The sequence below is a fragment of the Herpailurus yagouaroundi genome, unplaced genomic scaffold (assembly GCF_014898765.1).
Source record: "Herpailurus yagouaroundi ecotype Mexico unplaced genomic scaffold, PumYag 67681, whole genome shotgun sequence".
Classification (NCBI taxonomy): domain Eukaryota; kingdom Metazoa; phylum Chordata; class Mammalia; order Carnivora; family Felidae; genus Herpailurus; species Herpailurus yagouaroundi.
The window spans coordinates 2,231,103-2,247,463 of NW_024420481.1; the positions used below are offsets into that span (position 1 = coordinate 2,231,103).

At 41.5% G+C, this 16,361-nt stretch overlaps 1 protein-coding gene and 1 long non-coding RNA gene across 10 annotated transcripts in view; one reads left to right on the plus strand and one right to left on the minus strand.

Moving 5' to 3' along the window:
• The window catches only part of MBNL3 (muscleblind like splicing regulator 3), a 112,233-nt gene that overhangs the window by 69,709 nt on the left and 26,163 nt on the right, over window positions 1-16,361 (plus strand). For 7 of the 9 annotated variants that reach the window (XR_005788088.1, XM_040468069.1, XM_040468071.1 and 4 more), the window contains exon 3: window positions 9,919-10,083. Coding sequence is in view for 8 of the 9 variants with exons in the window: in XM_040468069.1 (XP_040324003.1) it covers window positions 9,919-10,083 (165 nt within the window). In the remaining variant the exon portion in view is untranslated. Of the gene's footprint in view, window positions 1-1,947; window positions 2,055-7,256; window positions 7,359-9,918; window positions 10,084-16,361 lie in introns of those variants that run through there. The other 2 variants (XM_040468072.1, XM_040468073.1) reach the window with 2 other exon arrangements.
• The window catches only part of LOC121025533 (uncharacterized), a 7,013-nt gene continuing 4,711 nt past the window's right edge, over window positions 14,060-16,361 (minus strand). The window contains exon 2 of the long non-coding RNA XR_005788095.1: window positions 14,060-14,714. This is a non-coding gene — a long non-coding RNA (uncharacterized LOC121025533). The remainder of the gene's footprint in view (window positions 14,715-16,361) is intronic.

Consider the following 16,361-nt stretch of genomic DNA (forward strand, 5'->3'; position numbering starts at 1 on the left):
CTTTTCTTTCTTTTTTCTTTTCTTTCTTTTTTCTTTCTTTTCTTTCTTTTTTCTTTTCTTCTTTTCTTTCTTTTTTCTTTCTTTTTCCTTTTCTTTCTTCTTTCCTTGCTTTCTTTTTTCTTTCTTTTCTTTCTTTTTTCTTTCTTTCCCTACTACCACCAAGACAAGAGAGAACCTTTAATATGTGTGGTCTCCAAGAGAGGAATATAGTATACCACTCTTACAACAATTGAACCAGGGAACTCAGCTTCTGAGGCTCCCCTCTTGGAAATAGCAATCTGTGGTCCACACTCTGTCAGATGCTTTCCAGCTTTACTCTTTCCTGTTTCCCTAACCTGTTGGACTATAACCATATAAACTTCCCCAGTGTGGTGCAATTTCATTCTTTCTGACCTTAGGAATTCTGAATCTTTGATAATTCCAACAAAGGCATCTGCATACTTTTTTTTAATGTTGAAGACATATTTGCTTTTATTCTTTTAATTTTTCCATTCTTATTTCTGTTGCACTTATGGAATGTAAATGTTTTGGAATACACAGTGCAAATTAAAAGACAGTTTTGTTTCAAAACAGCTTGCTAATAAAGTTATAGGAAAAATATGAAAACACTTAATGAAGTTTATGAAATACTGGAATTTGGGGGTCAGAAATCAGTCAGATGAGCAGTCCCTTGCCAGGCTTTGCTCTGGGACTAGAACGCACATAAAACATGGCTTCTGCCCTCAGAGAGTTAAAAAAAAATTTTTTTTAAGTTTATTTGTTTTTGAGAGACAGAGGGCAGGGGAGGGGCAGAGAGAGGGAGACACAGAATTCAAAGCAGGCTCCAGGCTCTGAGCTGTCAGCGCAGAGCCTGACATGGGGCTCGAACCCACAAACTGTGAGATCATGTCCTAGAGTTGAAGTCAGACGCTCAACTGACTGAGCCACCCAGGCACCTTGCCCTCAGAGAGTTTATAGACTAGTGACTGATCCTTATACCAGAGATTGTTGCATTCTTACTAGGGATCACAGTATTCAAAGTGTGGTCCAAGGACTCTAGGGAGTCACTGAAACCCTTTCTGGAGTCTTAGAGACCAAAACTGTTTTCATGGTTATATTAAGACCTCATTTGCTAGTTTCACTTCCATTCTCTCAAGAGTGGAGTTTTCCAGGGAGGACATGATAAGTGATGTTGCAACAACTGGATGCAAAAACAGGCATGAGAGGAGTCTGCATTGCTAATGAATAAAAAATAAATTCAGGACCATGTCTAGTAACTGATTCCTAAATGTTCCCAATTACCACTTTTGTAATATACATGCTCTTTGTAAGGTGGGGCCATTACGGATTGCCATTTTTCCTGACTATATTGTTGTGTTCATTAGAATTAACTATGCCCTTTTACCTCTCCCAGTCTTTTAATATGAGTAATCAAGGGTTGGCTGAAAAAAACCATCTATGCAAATAACGGCTATTCATGCCATTAGTTTGCATGCTTCGAATACGTAGCTGCATAGATCTAATGTGTGCGTAGCGAAATGTGATGCTTAAGCCGTCATTTTCCCCAGCTTTAATGGATGACTTGTGCTTGAATTTGAGTATTCCACAGACAAGGCTGAAGACCAAAAAAAAAAAAGTTAACCCACTCTCGTCACCCCTCCCACACACAAATAAAACCTTACAAACATAAAAGCCTCATCTTCCTGTGATGATTTATATGTTCCAAAAATGTGTATAAATTCAGAATCGGGAGCTAAGTATGGTGGTCACTGACCATGCCCCTCTTCATCCTAACCTAAAGGAGGAGCCCCAGGCAGGCACAAAGTCATTTGAATATACTGTTGCGCCACTGTGGGTGGGAAAGTAGAGCGACTGACAGGTAAGGAGCTGTGTGAAGCTTTTGGTGGGAGGAGCCACAGATTAAAAAATTGCTTTCTCCAACAGCCAACTTCCTTAAATTCCTTGCAGCTGGTCAGGTAAGCTGGGACTGAGAGGGCCTCTGCTTTGCTTGGGGCAACTGAAGGCCCGGTAGAGCCTGGGCTGCTTCCATGGAGGGAAATCCTTATGTCCTTAAGGTAAAGGGGGTAAAATGGGTTTTTGGGGATTTGACTTTATTTAGCTCAACTCACCAGGGTAGAAGAATGGATAGGGGGAGGGTTGCCAGATAATATATTAAAGGGAGAGCATATTTATACTAAAAAAAATTGTTCATTGTTTATCTGAAATTCAGATTCGATTGGGCGTTCTCTATTTCCATTTGATAAATCTGGCAACCCTTAATGGGGTTCTAGGCAGAAGCCCTAGCTGGGGAAGAGAGGGTGAAAGGAAGCCGCTGGGGTCCTCTTTGTCCTGGGGGTGTATCACTATGGTAGGTGACTACGTGGGGTGTCTAAAAAAGGGAGGGACAGCAACCCTAACAGCCCGAGATTTGGCCATGGGCCGAGACAGACCTCCCTTCATGTTGTTTCGTAACAAAGCCTATGTTGCATGACTTCATATGTGTTTTGTTTCTTGGAGTAACAAATTGAACGTCATGATGTCTTCTTTCCTTTTTTCTGCATTTTAATGATATTTTACGTGGGCAGCCATCGAACTACTTCAAAGACAGCTTCCATGAATAGTTAGCATGAGAAATGCCTTCTGACTTCTGGTAATTTGGTACCACTGTGCTTTCATTGTCTTTGGGATTTGATTTGATTCTGGCTTAGCTGTTTTGTAAACAGAGGGGGGTGCATTCTTGAGGAGCTTATTATTGAACAGATACTCCGTTAATGTTTTTCTAACGCAACTGACAGTATTTGATTAGACCAGGGCGGGAGACCGAGGAGAGGGCAGGAAGCAGATTTGAGGTATGGGTGAGGCAGGCTTGGTTTCACTGCGAAAAGCCACTGATTTTTAGCGTTATTTTCTCCTCAAAAAATTTCACAGAAAAATTTGAGCTCGTGATTATTCGAAAATAAACGCTTAACGTGAACGCACCTGAACGGGGGGTCTTGAAGTGTAGCGGGTATGTTTTTCTTGTAAGAAGGCAGCGTATGCAATCACTATCCCCAAGAAGGCCCCATGTATTCCACCTTTGTCTAAGTGGCTTCAGGGAATTTGACTTCCAGCTTGTTCAGAGACATGTGGGGTGGGGTGCCGATTAAATATAAGTCTGCTGTGGGTTCCTTTATTCGGCTCTGTGGGGTCCCATGCCCTGGGGGTTCTTGTGGCTACAGACCCCTGGAATTAGACCAGGGTTTGTGTCTGTGTGCCTCGTGGGTTCCCGAGACATCTGGTTCAGTTGCACTGAATTACCAGAATTTTTCAGCCATGGTGGTCACATACAGCCCAGACTATATATTCAGAGCAAAAAAGGGGGGGGGGGGATGGTATAAATTAGCCGTTTTCTGACCTGAATAGAAGAATAGCCAATCATTTGGGACAGACAACCAGGAACAGCCGAATTCATATGTTGGCTGCTGATCCCTTCTTGGAGGAAGAAGGAAGAGCTTAATGGAAGGAAATATAGCAAGAGCAGCGATTAGGCTTCTGAGGCCGACTTAGTGTTATTCCCTATAAAGTCATTCTCACAAAATTTATTCACTCATTCGGCAAACTCACGGACTGGCCACTATTCATCATGCACAGAACATCCCTGGAGGTTCAAAGATGAAGAAGATATACTTCTACCTTTAGATAAGCTCAAAGTCTAATGGGGAGATAGGCATGCAAACAATTTATCGATGTACACAGTGATAAGTGCTATGATAAAACTGTGAGTACAAGGGGCAGTTGGAGGAACAAAAGATGGGGGAGGCAGGGGCGCCTGGGTGGCGCAGTCGGTTAAGCGTCTGACTTCAGCCAGGTCACGATCTCGCGGTCCGTGAGTTCGAGCCCCGCGTCAGGCTCTGGGCTGATGGCTCAGAGCCTGGAGCCTGTTTCCGATTCTGTGTCTCCCTCTCTCTCTGCCCCTCCCCCGTTCATGCTCTGTCTCTCTCTGTCCCAAAAATAAATAAACGTTGGAAAAAAAAAAATTAAAAAAAAAAAAAGATGGGGGAGGCAAAGGTGAGTGGGGGTGGGAAATGAGTCCAGGCAAATTTTTTTACAGAGGAAGAGTCTTTTGAACTGAAAATCCATATTGGGTAGTGAGAGTCTGGGAACTTGGTTCCTGTCCTTCCTGAGTTGCTTGTTAATTAGGACAAGCCACCTCACTGCTTTGGCCTTTACTTTCTCAAGAAGATAAAGGCCCACGAGATGTTCCGAAAAATCTGGGTCAGCCCTAAATGTTACAGTCTGGTAAGCACGTTTATCTTAGTGGACTCTTTCAGAACAAGCAGTAATCATTGAGCCTACTCCCTTCATCTTTTGGAGGTCACGATTGGAAAGCTTTCTTGAGGCATATAGTCAAGAGAATTCTTCTGCCCTCCTCCCAGCCTCTTACTTATTCAGATGTGGTGTCTGGTTAAGCACCAAAGTCATTGCCCTGTGTATGTGTAAATGGGATCAAGAAAGCTGAGTTCAGTAGCATAAGGAAACGAGATACAGTGCTGACTGCAGTGGGGGGGGGGGGCGCTTGGGTGGCCGTCTCCATGGGGGTCTGTGTTCAGCCTCATTAATCTTGCCTTTGATATTTTCAGGAAATGACTTATTAAAGACTTTTTGTAGAAAAGATTTCTCATCTGCATCCCAAATTTAAATTAAAAGCTGGATGTAAGATTTAAGGATGCTCTTTATGCCTATTTATCGATGTTCATAGATGGTATAATATTGGAGGAGAAAATGATGCAAATTATATCCATTTTTAGAAAGGAGGAACCCTAAGAGGGAGAAAGTGAACAGTTAGCCACTGTTAGTAAGCTGACATCCAGCTAATACTCAGTTTATGTTGATGTCCCCCCACTTTTTGCTCTTTTAGATGGTTCCTAGCCTTTAATAGGTCTTGATGGTCGTAGGAACCAGGCAACCCTGGACATGTGGTCTGTAATTCTCAAATAACCGTTACTTCCTCTGAGAGGCCATGTCCATGCACGTAAGTATGTTTCAGTGGGGCACTGATCAATAGGGTTTTTCATTTAACACACGATCATTAAAATGAAATACCATATTTTTTTTCATCTGCTTGTTGCCACTTTAACTCTTCATAGTCTAACAGAGGTGTGAGGTGTCTTTGAAAAGTAATCCAGTTATCATTGTATTTGAGGGGAGGTTTTTTCCACCACAATACCAAATGTATTTGAAGAAGCCCATCATTCTGCAAACAGCTGTTTCTGTTAAGATACTGTGACTGACAAAGGGTAATTTTCAGCTTCCTAGGGTCCTTTTCTTATTCTGATGGATGGTGGAGCTTTCTCTTGGAAACATAAAAAAGTACATTTCACAGGGTTTTTCTACCACCAAGTGCCTGGGAAATCTTGGATCTGACAGACTCACTCTCATAACTCCCAAGACTTAGGTGGGATTTGAATCTCTACAATGCTACTTTTCTCTTCTCCGTCAAAGGCTTTGTACTCATTTGTCAAAAGCCTGAAGGTAGGAAAAAGGAAATAGATTGAATTGTGGAGGTTTTATAAATGCTCTGCAACTTTTTCCTTTGCCTGTCATCAGCTTTTTGAGGCAGATGCATTTCAGAAATTTCACTGGCCATTTTCTCCCCTTGCTGCTTTTTGGGTGCAATTTCAAAGTGAGTAGATGGGAAGGGGGGACTGGAAGATTCATGGGTGTAGTAGCACATCCTTCAGCAGAGAACCACTTTCCTATGGGATCACTTTGCTGTTTTCTTAACTCAGTAACATAGCGAACGACCAGATGAGAATGATTTGTTTTTAAGGCCAAAGGAAATGGAAAAGAAGTGAAATTCAGGCAAGCATCAATGAACTTACGTGCTAATCTCTGCAATGCTTCTTTAATTTTCCATGTATATTTGGGAAGGGAGAGAGAGGGTTCTTTGTCTTCACTAGCCTTAGCTGCTGTTTCTCAGGTAGTGCCAGCTCTACTGGCAGATGGCAACTGTCACAAGGACAAGACTTGTAGAGTCCTTGATGACATGGTCTGCTTCTTTGCACTGAGGCCATGGCAACTCTGAACATGTGGGTCTAGAAGGAGGGCTTGGGACACCATTGACTCAGCTTGGGAAACCTGAGGGGTGATTTTTTTCAGACCAAGATAGTGTCTGGGCTGTTACAGACCCAGTGTGATAGGATATCTTGTCATCCATTCAGAGTGCTTAGCTGGTCTAAAGAAAACACTGGAATGTTTCTAGTCCCTAGTCATTGGTTTTCCAAAGGCCGAGAACAATAGGTCATTACAGACAGTGCTGGGCCATTCCTCCCCTGCCTCCACCCCAACCCATCCCAACATGTTTACCAAAGCCTTAATCCCCTACGAGGACCAAAAGCAAATGTTAGCAAATGTCAAAAACCAAGTGTATCCCCTCCCCCGCTCTCAACTCCAATTAAAGTATTTTGGCCTATAATTAAGTTTGGGCCTCTTGAAGAATGAATACTATACAGCGGAGATTTGTTACCACCAAATGTTGTGCATATAAATATGTCATTCTGAGTTCCAGAGTTGTTTTGAAAAAACTTAAGGGGCTTGGTTTTCTTTTGAAATGTTGTGTTCCACAGATAACGTTGATATTACATTATTTGGTCTCGTCATCTATTGTTTGGATAGAAAATGCAGACTTTTTGGTCTTTTATAAGCCTTCTTTAACGTAAGCGGCAGTCTCTGGTAAGGTAGTATTGCTGTACATTTGCATTGTTACAGAATTAAATTATGGACTCTGCCATTCAAAACAGAATGCTTTATAAATCAAGTAAAATCTCATAACTAAGATGAATAAGTATTTTTAAGTCTTATGCTGCCTCATATTCCATACTTTAGTTTTAGAGCCCAAGTTGATGTAATTATTAAAGTGTGATTCTTTTTTCCTTTTCTGTTTCTGTGTACTGTTTTTGCTCCGTCCAAATGTCATTAGTTTTCCAAGACGAGGCTTAAGAAAAGTTATTATATGTAAGGGACAGTAATCTCAAAGCACAAAGGCAGGCAGTAATTCTTTATCTGTAGATTGCCAGGAAAGGTGCCAAATACATGGTGTTTTCTCTCTGCCTGGCTTCCTCCCCCCCTCTCTGATCGCATTCAGTGTAAACGATGTTAAAACTCTAAATTGACCAAAAATAAATAAAAAACGTTGAAAAAAAAAAAACCTCTAAATTGTAACAATGGTAAAATCCTAATGTATTCCTTTTCTTTGTATTGTTTAAACGGATCTATTGTTTGGAACTCCCAAATATAAGAGACGGCCCTCCTTATAAAGCTGTCTCAAGAAGGGGTTACAAACTGTGTTCTGTGCAGACGTCTATGGTTGTGTTTGCCACTCATCTGGAAAAGCTGTCAAGGTGGGTTTGCAATTCCAAGGCGATCCTGCTCAGCCTGGGAATTGGAGCAGTGGTCCTAAATGGGACTATGCGGGAAGAGGAAACCTAGTCTATGGAGAAGGAAGGTCGGGAGTAAGTTCTTTAGATCTGGTTAGGGGGCGGGATCTGCAAATGCAGCTGTGGTTAGTGATGAGGAAGGACTGAAATTCAGAAGAGTGAGCAGAGATAGGTATGGAGATTTACAATCTGAGCCAGGGTGGTGATCGATGAAACTTGACAAGAACTTCATTTCTCCAGAGAAAGAAATTAGAGAGGAGAGCAGAGGATTTAGGACTGAACCTTGGGGAAATCTTAATGTTAGGGTGTGGGAGGAGGAAAAGAGACCCCAAAGTATAAACTAGCATGCTTGGCTGTGGAAGCCACCAAGCATCCCTGCTTCCCGCGGGGCTGTTAACTCGGAGCCAGAGGATCTCGGTTATACTGGGTGGAGGGTGGAGAATCTGGAGGCTGAAATCCTTGTGACTTTGCTTTGGAGCAGATTGTGGTAGGTGTAAAATGAAGCTGTATGTTTTTCTCATAGGAGGCACACAAATGGGGGAGGGGAACCCACTATTATTGTGGTTTTAAGCACACGTAAGGATTCCTAAGCTACTTTTATGAAATCAGAAAACTCTTAGTGCCAACAAATTCTTCCTTTTCCAGGATATGCAGAGGAATGTGAAGGTACATTGAAATTGAGATATTATTTGATTTTATAAATCATCTAATTTGGCCACAAATAAATTGATCATCGGAAGAGACGAAAGGACAAAGCTGACAGAAAACAATAGTGGCCCTGTAATTTCTCAAGCTATGTGTTAAGTTATACTCAGCTTCTTGCCACAAGGAAAATGGTAGAGCCCCTTTGTGGCTGTGATCTGGTATTTAAAATGGCTGTTGCAGTGCATCTGGCTTTGCGTTAAATGTGGCTCTATAAAGTTGAATCTCGCACCTCGATTCACGGTGAAATTCGAGGAATGCCTTAGTGACGAGATAACTAAATACGGAGAAGTGATTGTGGACACCATTTAGTCATGTTAAGTAAGGAAAATTCATAGCATGTGCTAAAAACACTCCGTGAACTAGGACGCCTGGGTGGCTCAGTTGGTTGAGCGTCCGACTTAGGTTCAGGTCATCTCACGGTTCGTGAGTTCCAGCCCCCACATGAGGCTCTGTGCTGACAGCTTGGAACCTGGAGCCTGGTTCAGATTCTGAGTCTCCCTCGCTCTCTGCCCCTCCCCCCGCTTGCACTGTCTCTCTCCCTCTCCTATCCTCCCTCCCTCTCTCTCTCTCTCTCTGTCTCTCTCAAAAATGAATAAACAGTAGTAAAAAAAAAAAAAAAAAAGCACGCAGTGAACTAACCCATTTCTCCTGTGGATTCAGGCAGCCTAGCAGGTTGTACTCTTGGGTCCAAAAAAATAAATAAATTTTAAAAAGCTGCCTTTTTTCTCCACCCCTTTCTCCAATAAGCTCATCCATTGTAAAAAAAAAAATTTATCATCTGTGGGAAAAAGAATTGCTGACATTTGTGCTTGTCTTAAAAGGATTATAGTGGACCTGGTAATGCAATTGAGAGAATCACTAGCATCTTTGTATAGTGCTCATGAGTTAAACAAATACAACAACAGATCACATTTGATGATGTGATAAATCCCTGTCCAGTGACATCCTTTGCTGTCACATAGTAGACACCATAATTAGCAGCCAGGTCAGCATTTCGGCAACACCAAAGGCATATTTGATTGCCCGGGACTGACATCTTATCCTGTCTGGAAGTGCTTAAACACATCAATAAAACTTTGAAAGAGCCGAGACTCCAAAATACACTTTGGTCTCATTTACCCAAGTGATCCAGGACCATTGCTTCTGGAACCTGAAGAACAACATGAGTGCCAGATGTAGAGATTTCTTCTTTGATGAACACAACGTCGGGGGATTTCAGGATGGTTCTCACATGGTGTGGATTCAGGAAAAAGAACTTTAGAGCCCAAATTGTCCAGAATAGTGGATCTAAAATGTGTAAGGTATATTTATGTGTATATGGTTATCTAACATTTTCCCTCCATTTTCTTGATTGCTTGTCGATGTAGATCCAAATCCGGAATCTTAATTAATTTCACAGGCATGATTTTACATCTCACATCAGGAAATTTTTATTTAAAATTTTATTATATTTTGTCCTGTTGTGATGGTATCACAGTATTCCTAATATTTTATGTTTTCCACATAATTTGATGCATATCAAAGTAGGGCAGAGCAAAGTGCCTACGAGAATGAGTTCTGGCATCAGCCTCCCTGGGTTTTAGTTCCGGTTTTGTCACGTTTTTAATTGTGTGCATTTCTCTTCGTTTCCTCATCTCAAAGGTGAAGGTTACAAGGGTATCCATCTTAGAGGGTTGGTTCAAAGCTTAAATGAGCCAATGGATGTAAAACCCTCCTTACCGGTCTCCTCCACTCACAGCTTGGAGCTGCATAAACTTGGTAGTTTGTTGCCAGCTTTGTGTAAATATCAGCGCAGGCTCATCCAACTCTTCATTTGTAGGGTCGGTGTGCTAGAGAGAACTGCAAGTACCTCCACCCTCCTCCACACCTAAAAACGCAGCTGGAAATTAATGGACGGAACAATCTGATTCAACAGAAGACTGCCGCAGCCATGTTCGCCCAGCAAATGCAGTTTATGCTCCAGAATGCTCAGATGGCATCACTTGTAAGTCACGGCTATGACTTGGGCAAAAACTGTATCTATGCATTTTTGTTTTTGTTTTTGTTTTTGTTTTAAGAATATCGCTCTACATTGGAATAACCTTGCCGGGCCTTCGGGAACTTAGTTCCAGAAGGATTTAGGATGCCTGTTAATGTATTCATTGACACTACAAAGCTGTTGCGCACGTGAAGGGAGCCTTTGGGTGTGTTGGGTTTAAAACCTGGGTTGCATTTACCATGAATTCACCTTATAGAAGAATATGAATATTAATATTTTAAGATGAGGAGGTTTGATGATTATTACAAGTAAACCGTTGAATTCTAGGATGTTAATTGAAATGTCCTTGCTCTTTGATGGTGGTTTTTGTTCCTTTTTAATAGGCTTTCTACTTTGGAATAATTACAGATTTAAGGAAAAGTTGCAAAGACAGTACAGAGAGTTCCCATATTATCCCTCACCCAGTGTCCCCCACTGTTAATATCTTATGTTTTCATGATATATGAAATGAAGAAAGTGACATTTTCCACATTACCGTAAACTAAACTCCCGAATTTTTTCAGGCTTCATTAGTCTTTCCGTGAGTGTGCCACCTTTCTGTTCCAGTGCTGAATCCAGGGTACCACCGTGTATTTTATTTGACTGCAGTCTCCCCTCTCTCGCCTGGTCTGTGACCATTTCTCAGTCTTTCCCTGTTTCCCGTGACCTTGACATTCTTGACGAATCCTGGCCAGGTATTTGATGGTGGTTTAACATAACCCAGCCACGGAGTTTCCCTTTGCAGAAATTACAAAGATTATGTTGTCATTCTAGACTAGCATCTAGTATTTTTGTGGATCATTGAGTTGAAATGGATCCTTTAAAAAAAGTGCTTTTGTCCCTTTTACGGTTTAGTCTGAGACCTTCCAGGAGGAATTGGAAACTGTCCCTTTTCTACTGAGCCCTTTCAGATCTCAAGTTTAGTTCAGTGGTGTCCCATTCCCTTAAACCATTACCTAGATGCTAATTCGAAAGTGTTACGTTGTCACTGTTACCCATTTCATCAGTGACTATGTAATAAACTCACTGAAAGCTGAAAGGTATACATAATATTTAGATGCAACAAAAAAATGTGGGGGTAGGTTAACCTGCACTCAGCAAAGCCTATTTCATTATAGCACTGATTCTCAGAATTCAAGGAAATCAATATGGAGAGGGCACCCCTTAACTGGTACATCTTTATAGATAGTGCACAAAACAGGTGGTAGAGGCATTGATGAGTTGCTACAATTTTGCACCATGATCCTCTTTTTCCAGAAAGTCCAGACAAATTTAAGCAAAATGAGTAGATTTCATCTCCTGTACTATTAGTTTGCCAAAAACATTTGCCTTGGAACTCAGTGGTGATAAATTATATTCATAAATTAGTTCCCAGAAGGTCTTTGACCTTTAGTAATACTTCATATTGTTGAACTCCTTCTCCAAACTCTTTCATTAGCTTTCACGCACTGATTTCCATTTTTTGCTATTTCTAAAGGGGTAGGGAAGAGACAGTGCTCTAGATACTGAGAATAGCATGAACAGAGCCGCAGAGAAATGACATGCGTGGTGAGTCCAGAAAATGTGAGGAGAAGGACAATACAGCAAGGGAGCTTTTCATCCACCATTATTACTACTCTTGGCCTCTCATAGGATGTCTCAATCTCAGACTGAGCAAAGAATAGGGGCCAGATTGTATCACACACCTGAGCCCAATATTTCCTACAGTGCCGGCACATGTGTTTTGTTTTGTTTTTTTCATAGGTCAAGGGACAGCAATGGAGCATCCATCAAATGCCCTGTTTCAGGGAATCAGAGAGCAGAGCCTGGGATAAAGTAGGGGTAAAGGCAGAAGGCAGACTATTCATCTTCTATTCAACCTCCAGGAGAATCTTTCCATTCCCCTCTCAACCATTCATGCATTATTGATCATGCTGCCTCACCCTGGAGAATAGGGAGTGGCTTTTTTTAGAGTCCAATAAGAGATCCATTGAGTTTTCCAGCCTCTTGTGCTTTCTAATTTGATTCTCCATGCTTTCTGTAATAGAATACATTTCCCTTTTTTCTTCAATGAGGGTAATTTCAGATTTCAGGCTGCAGAATATGACTGATAGGACTCACAGGAGTACAATTTATTTTATAGCATATCGTAAGATACAAGACATTACTTAGAAGACCCCAGGGAACAATTGGAAATTGCTTTCTACCTTGTAGATTATTTAACAATAGCTGTTGTGATGTGATAAACTGATAAAAGATTAATTTCTGCAGTTATTATGTATACAAAAAACTCACCCCAAGATGATTGATATGATCCTATTTTGTGGTCTAGAAAGCTTCGTAGGCGTGTTGTAATTGCGCTAGTGTGAGCAATTTTAAGTGACATTTACCAGTCTGGTTTGAAAGAAATGTTCTTTCTTGTGGATCTTGATATTACTATAGAAATAACATACGATTTTACTTAATTTTTCTTGTACCTACGCTCCCCAAACATCTCTCTATGCTTTTGAACCCCACCACCCTGGTAATCTGGTTCTTCTTCCCTAAAATAGTCAAGCTTTTGTTTAAATTTCCAATGTTGGTATTTTTTTTTTCCAGTCCTGATATTTGTGTGGTTGCATATTAAGACCCGTTTGGTATCACTGGCTTGAACTTCAGGTCTTTCCACAAAGCATACTTTGATCCGTTTCTAGGATACCAAAAGAGCACATCTGCTTTTGGAAAATTGAGTATGGTTTGCTTATTATAAGCCCCCAGATAAAGGGAATGTCAACCTAAATGGGATGGTAGCTAGAGGACAGATTCTGTTCACTGTGCCTGAACAATGAATAAAAGCCACACCTAGTCAATTTGGGTGGAATGCTTGCTGTAGCAGGCAGGTTTGCTCACTGTATTTAACAGGTCTGAATTGACATTTGCTAGTATAAAATTCTACCTCTGAAAGCTTTTGTTGGATTTATTAAGGAAGTTTAGCAAGTGAGACAAAGGGCGTGACTCCCCAGTGTTTTTCAATGCAGTTAAGAGAGAGAGTTGCTGATGATCACAGCAAAAAAAAAAAAAAAAAAGAAAAAGAAGAAAACGAAAAATCATGTTTAAGAACTCCCCCTGGCATAATTAAGAGGCAAACACGAGCCCCGTAGAAGAATTTTAGGGAAAAGCAGGCACGCTGGATTGGGATTGCTCTCAAGCAAAGCTAATGTCTTAAAATTTCAATTTCACAATTAGGAATTTTCGTTATGGAGGGGGGGAAGGACTCTCAACTGCTGGATGTAATGTGTGCTTGTATTCAGTGGATATGATGTTGTAAGTCTATTAAAAATATTTCTGATGTAGACATTTTGCATAATCTAGACCTGTCTGTATCTAGTAAACTCCTTTAGTTTCTCTCTTTGAATGTGGTGATTCACATGAAGGCAGTTCTTTACACGCAGGTGAACTTCACCCAGTCAAGTGTATTCACCTGATGATTTATATACAGGTTATTGGTTCAGCTATTGGGGTGTGCCAAGTCCTCTGGTCTGCTGTATGTTTTTCATGGCTTGCATTCCTGTGGCCAAGTTACGGTGTTCCAAACCACAGAGCCTATAAACATGGGTTCCCCTCCAGACTTTTCCTTCATTGCAGACAGAATCATCTGATGTCTGTCTGGACCCCCCACCTTTTTACAACAATTTTATAATTCTGTTTACCACAGACATTGCCCATAAACCAGCTTATATCTTTGCCTGACATTAATATAGTAAGGAGTGAAGGTGACGTAACACTTCAGAGCCAAAAGGGGAAAAAATAGGAAGTTCCAGTAGATAGAAGGAAGGTGGATACACCGATAACAAATAATGTCTAGAGTCCAGCATTTTCAATATTTTTCTTCCTTAATTAAGTAGGACTGATAAAGTATAATATTATTCCATTCTGAAACTTTGGACTGGGGCAGTTTTAAGTGAACAGAAGTAGAATTGCAAAATAATTTGTTGACGTTTTAATTTTTGAAAACATTAAGTACTTAAATGAGTAAGTAGTTAAAGACAAAGGGTATCCTTCCCTCACCAGAATACATCGTACATTTAGCATATTCACATCAGAGTTACACTTTTTCTGGTTCACATAGCTCACATATAGTTCATATGGTTCACACACAAAACTAACTTTATTGCCCGAAGTATCTTCTGTCTCCCTATTGTCATGGCTCTTTTGTTAAAAATTACCATGAAAAAAAGGTGGGCAAGCCATTTTGTAGATTGAATGGAAAAGGAAACCGCTTCCGTATCGCAGATGACCAGTCTCATGATCCGTACAGAAATTACAATGTATTTTAATGAAGGTTCTTTGGCGGATTTTTCAGCTTATCTACTCTTGAGACGATACATGATGACATTGAGCTCTTTCATCTCAATGTGCTGACATCTAAATGTTTTGTAAAGTGATTTTTGCAAAACGTTTAAGTCGGCGATGACAGGCATTATGTAATTATCACGGTAATGTGCTCTTAATGTAATTATGACTGTCATTATCATGTGAAGTTCTGCGTTGACTGAGGTTGACCACATCGCATCACAGGAGTGTATGGAGTCATACCATGCATCCAGTCCCCCAATTGCATCCGGATTTTACCATGTTTGCTAAAAGGTTAGACAAGATTTTACTTTTAGATATCGCAGCTGAAGCCTAACATTATTTGTTCAACAAATTGTTCCACAATTTGTCAACAATTGTAGACTTACCTTGAGGTTAGCGAAGGCTCAGGGCCCCTCATTTGCATGGGCTCCGTCCAAGGCCCTGGCAAATGTGCTGGAGCCCTAGCAATGTGTTTGCAATGCCTTTGTAAGATTTGCAAAAGATACCCGTGTATTCTTTGTTCTTAAGACTCCCCTACCCTACCCAACTGCCTCAACTTCAGGCCCCCCAGACCCTGGGTTCACTCCTGATTGCAGTTGCTGGGCCAAAGTAGAGCCGTTGTTCAGGTCCTTTGCCTAGGCCGTGCCTGTCACACAGCTTGAAGCTCCTTCTGTAGTAAAACGAAAGAAGTCTCACCAGCAGTCGGTTTTCTGCCTTGCCCCAACTCTGTTAACGCACAATGTGAAATCTTGTTTTTCCCGAGGTTAAACAGAAGCGCTACAATTTTTGCAGCCCAACAGAGAGCATTGGTACATGATATCTTTTACAGTGCCCATTCCTCTGATAGTAACTAATCTCAACATTCTCCCATATGCCTCCCTCATATATTCCCACGGGATAAATTCAACGTAATCTCCTCTCAGCCCATTGTGTGTCCTTCTCCTCTGGGGCTGGTTGGCTCAGTTGGTTAGAGCCTGGAGCTAATGAGACCGTGTGGGCCTGTTAGCTTCTCTGAGATGAAGGCAGGAAGTTTGGAGGGCTCTGGGAAGATCTTTTTCTCTGAATGGAAGATGAAACAACAGCAACAGTCGACAAAATCAATGCTTGACAGCCTCACCTATTGAGGATGATTTTTTTTCTCTCAGCAAAACCATCCCCTTGCTCAGATCAATAGAGTTCAGTAGGGAGAACCACCAGGAGACTTAGTGTAAAGCCTGTGGTGGCCCCTGGCACCTGACAATAATCTTAAACTGGTCACCCACACAATCCTATTTTGCCTTCGTATCCTTTATGCATCTACTGAATATTTTAAACTCTCCTTTCCCTGGTCTCTGCTCTTATGCCACTCTGTGGATACCAGTCATATTAACAATTCACTAGTCTGGAACCACGCATTAAGAAGCTGCCTGTCAGGGCTTCTGGGTGGCTCAGTCTGTTAAACATCCGACTTTTTTTTTTTTTTTAGTTTGTTTATTTTGAGAGAGCGTGAGAGCATGTGGTGTGCATGGTGGGTGCTAGCGAGCGAGTGGGGGAGGGGCAGAGAGAGAGAGGGGGAGGGAGAGAGAGAGAGTCCCAAGCAGCCTGTGTGCTCAGCAAGGAGCCCATTGCGGGGCTTGATTCCACGACAGTGAGATCTTGACCTGAGCTAATATCAAGAGTTGGATGCTTAAGCGCCTGAACCACCAAGGCTCCCCAAGTGTCCGACTCTTAATTCCAGCTCAGGTCTTGATCTCAGGGTCAAGCCCTGAGAGTTTGAGCCCCAAGTTGAGCTCTGCACTGGGCATGAAGCCTACTTATAGAAAGAAAGAAAGAAAGAAAGAAAGAAAGAAAGAAAGAGGAAGGAAGGAAGGAAGAAGGAAGGAAGAAGGAAGGAAGGGAAGGAGGGAGGGAGGAAGGAAGCAAAGAAGGAAGGAAGGAAGAAGGAAGGAAGG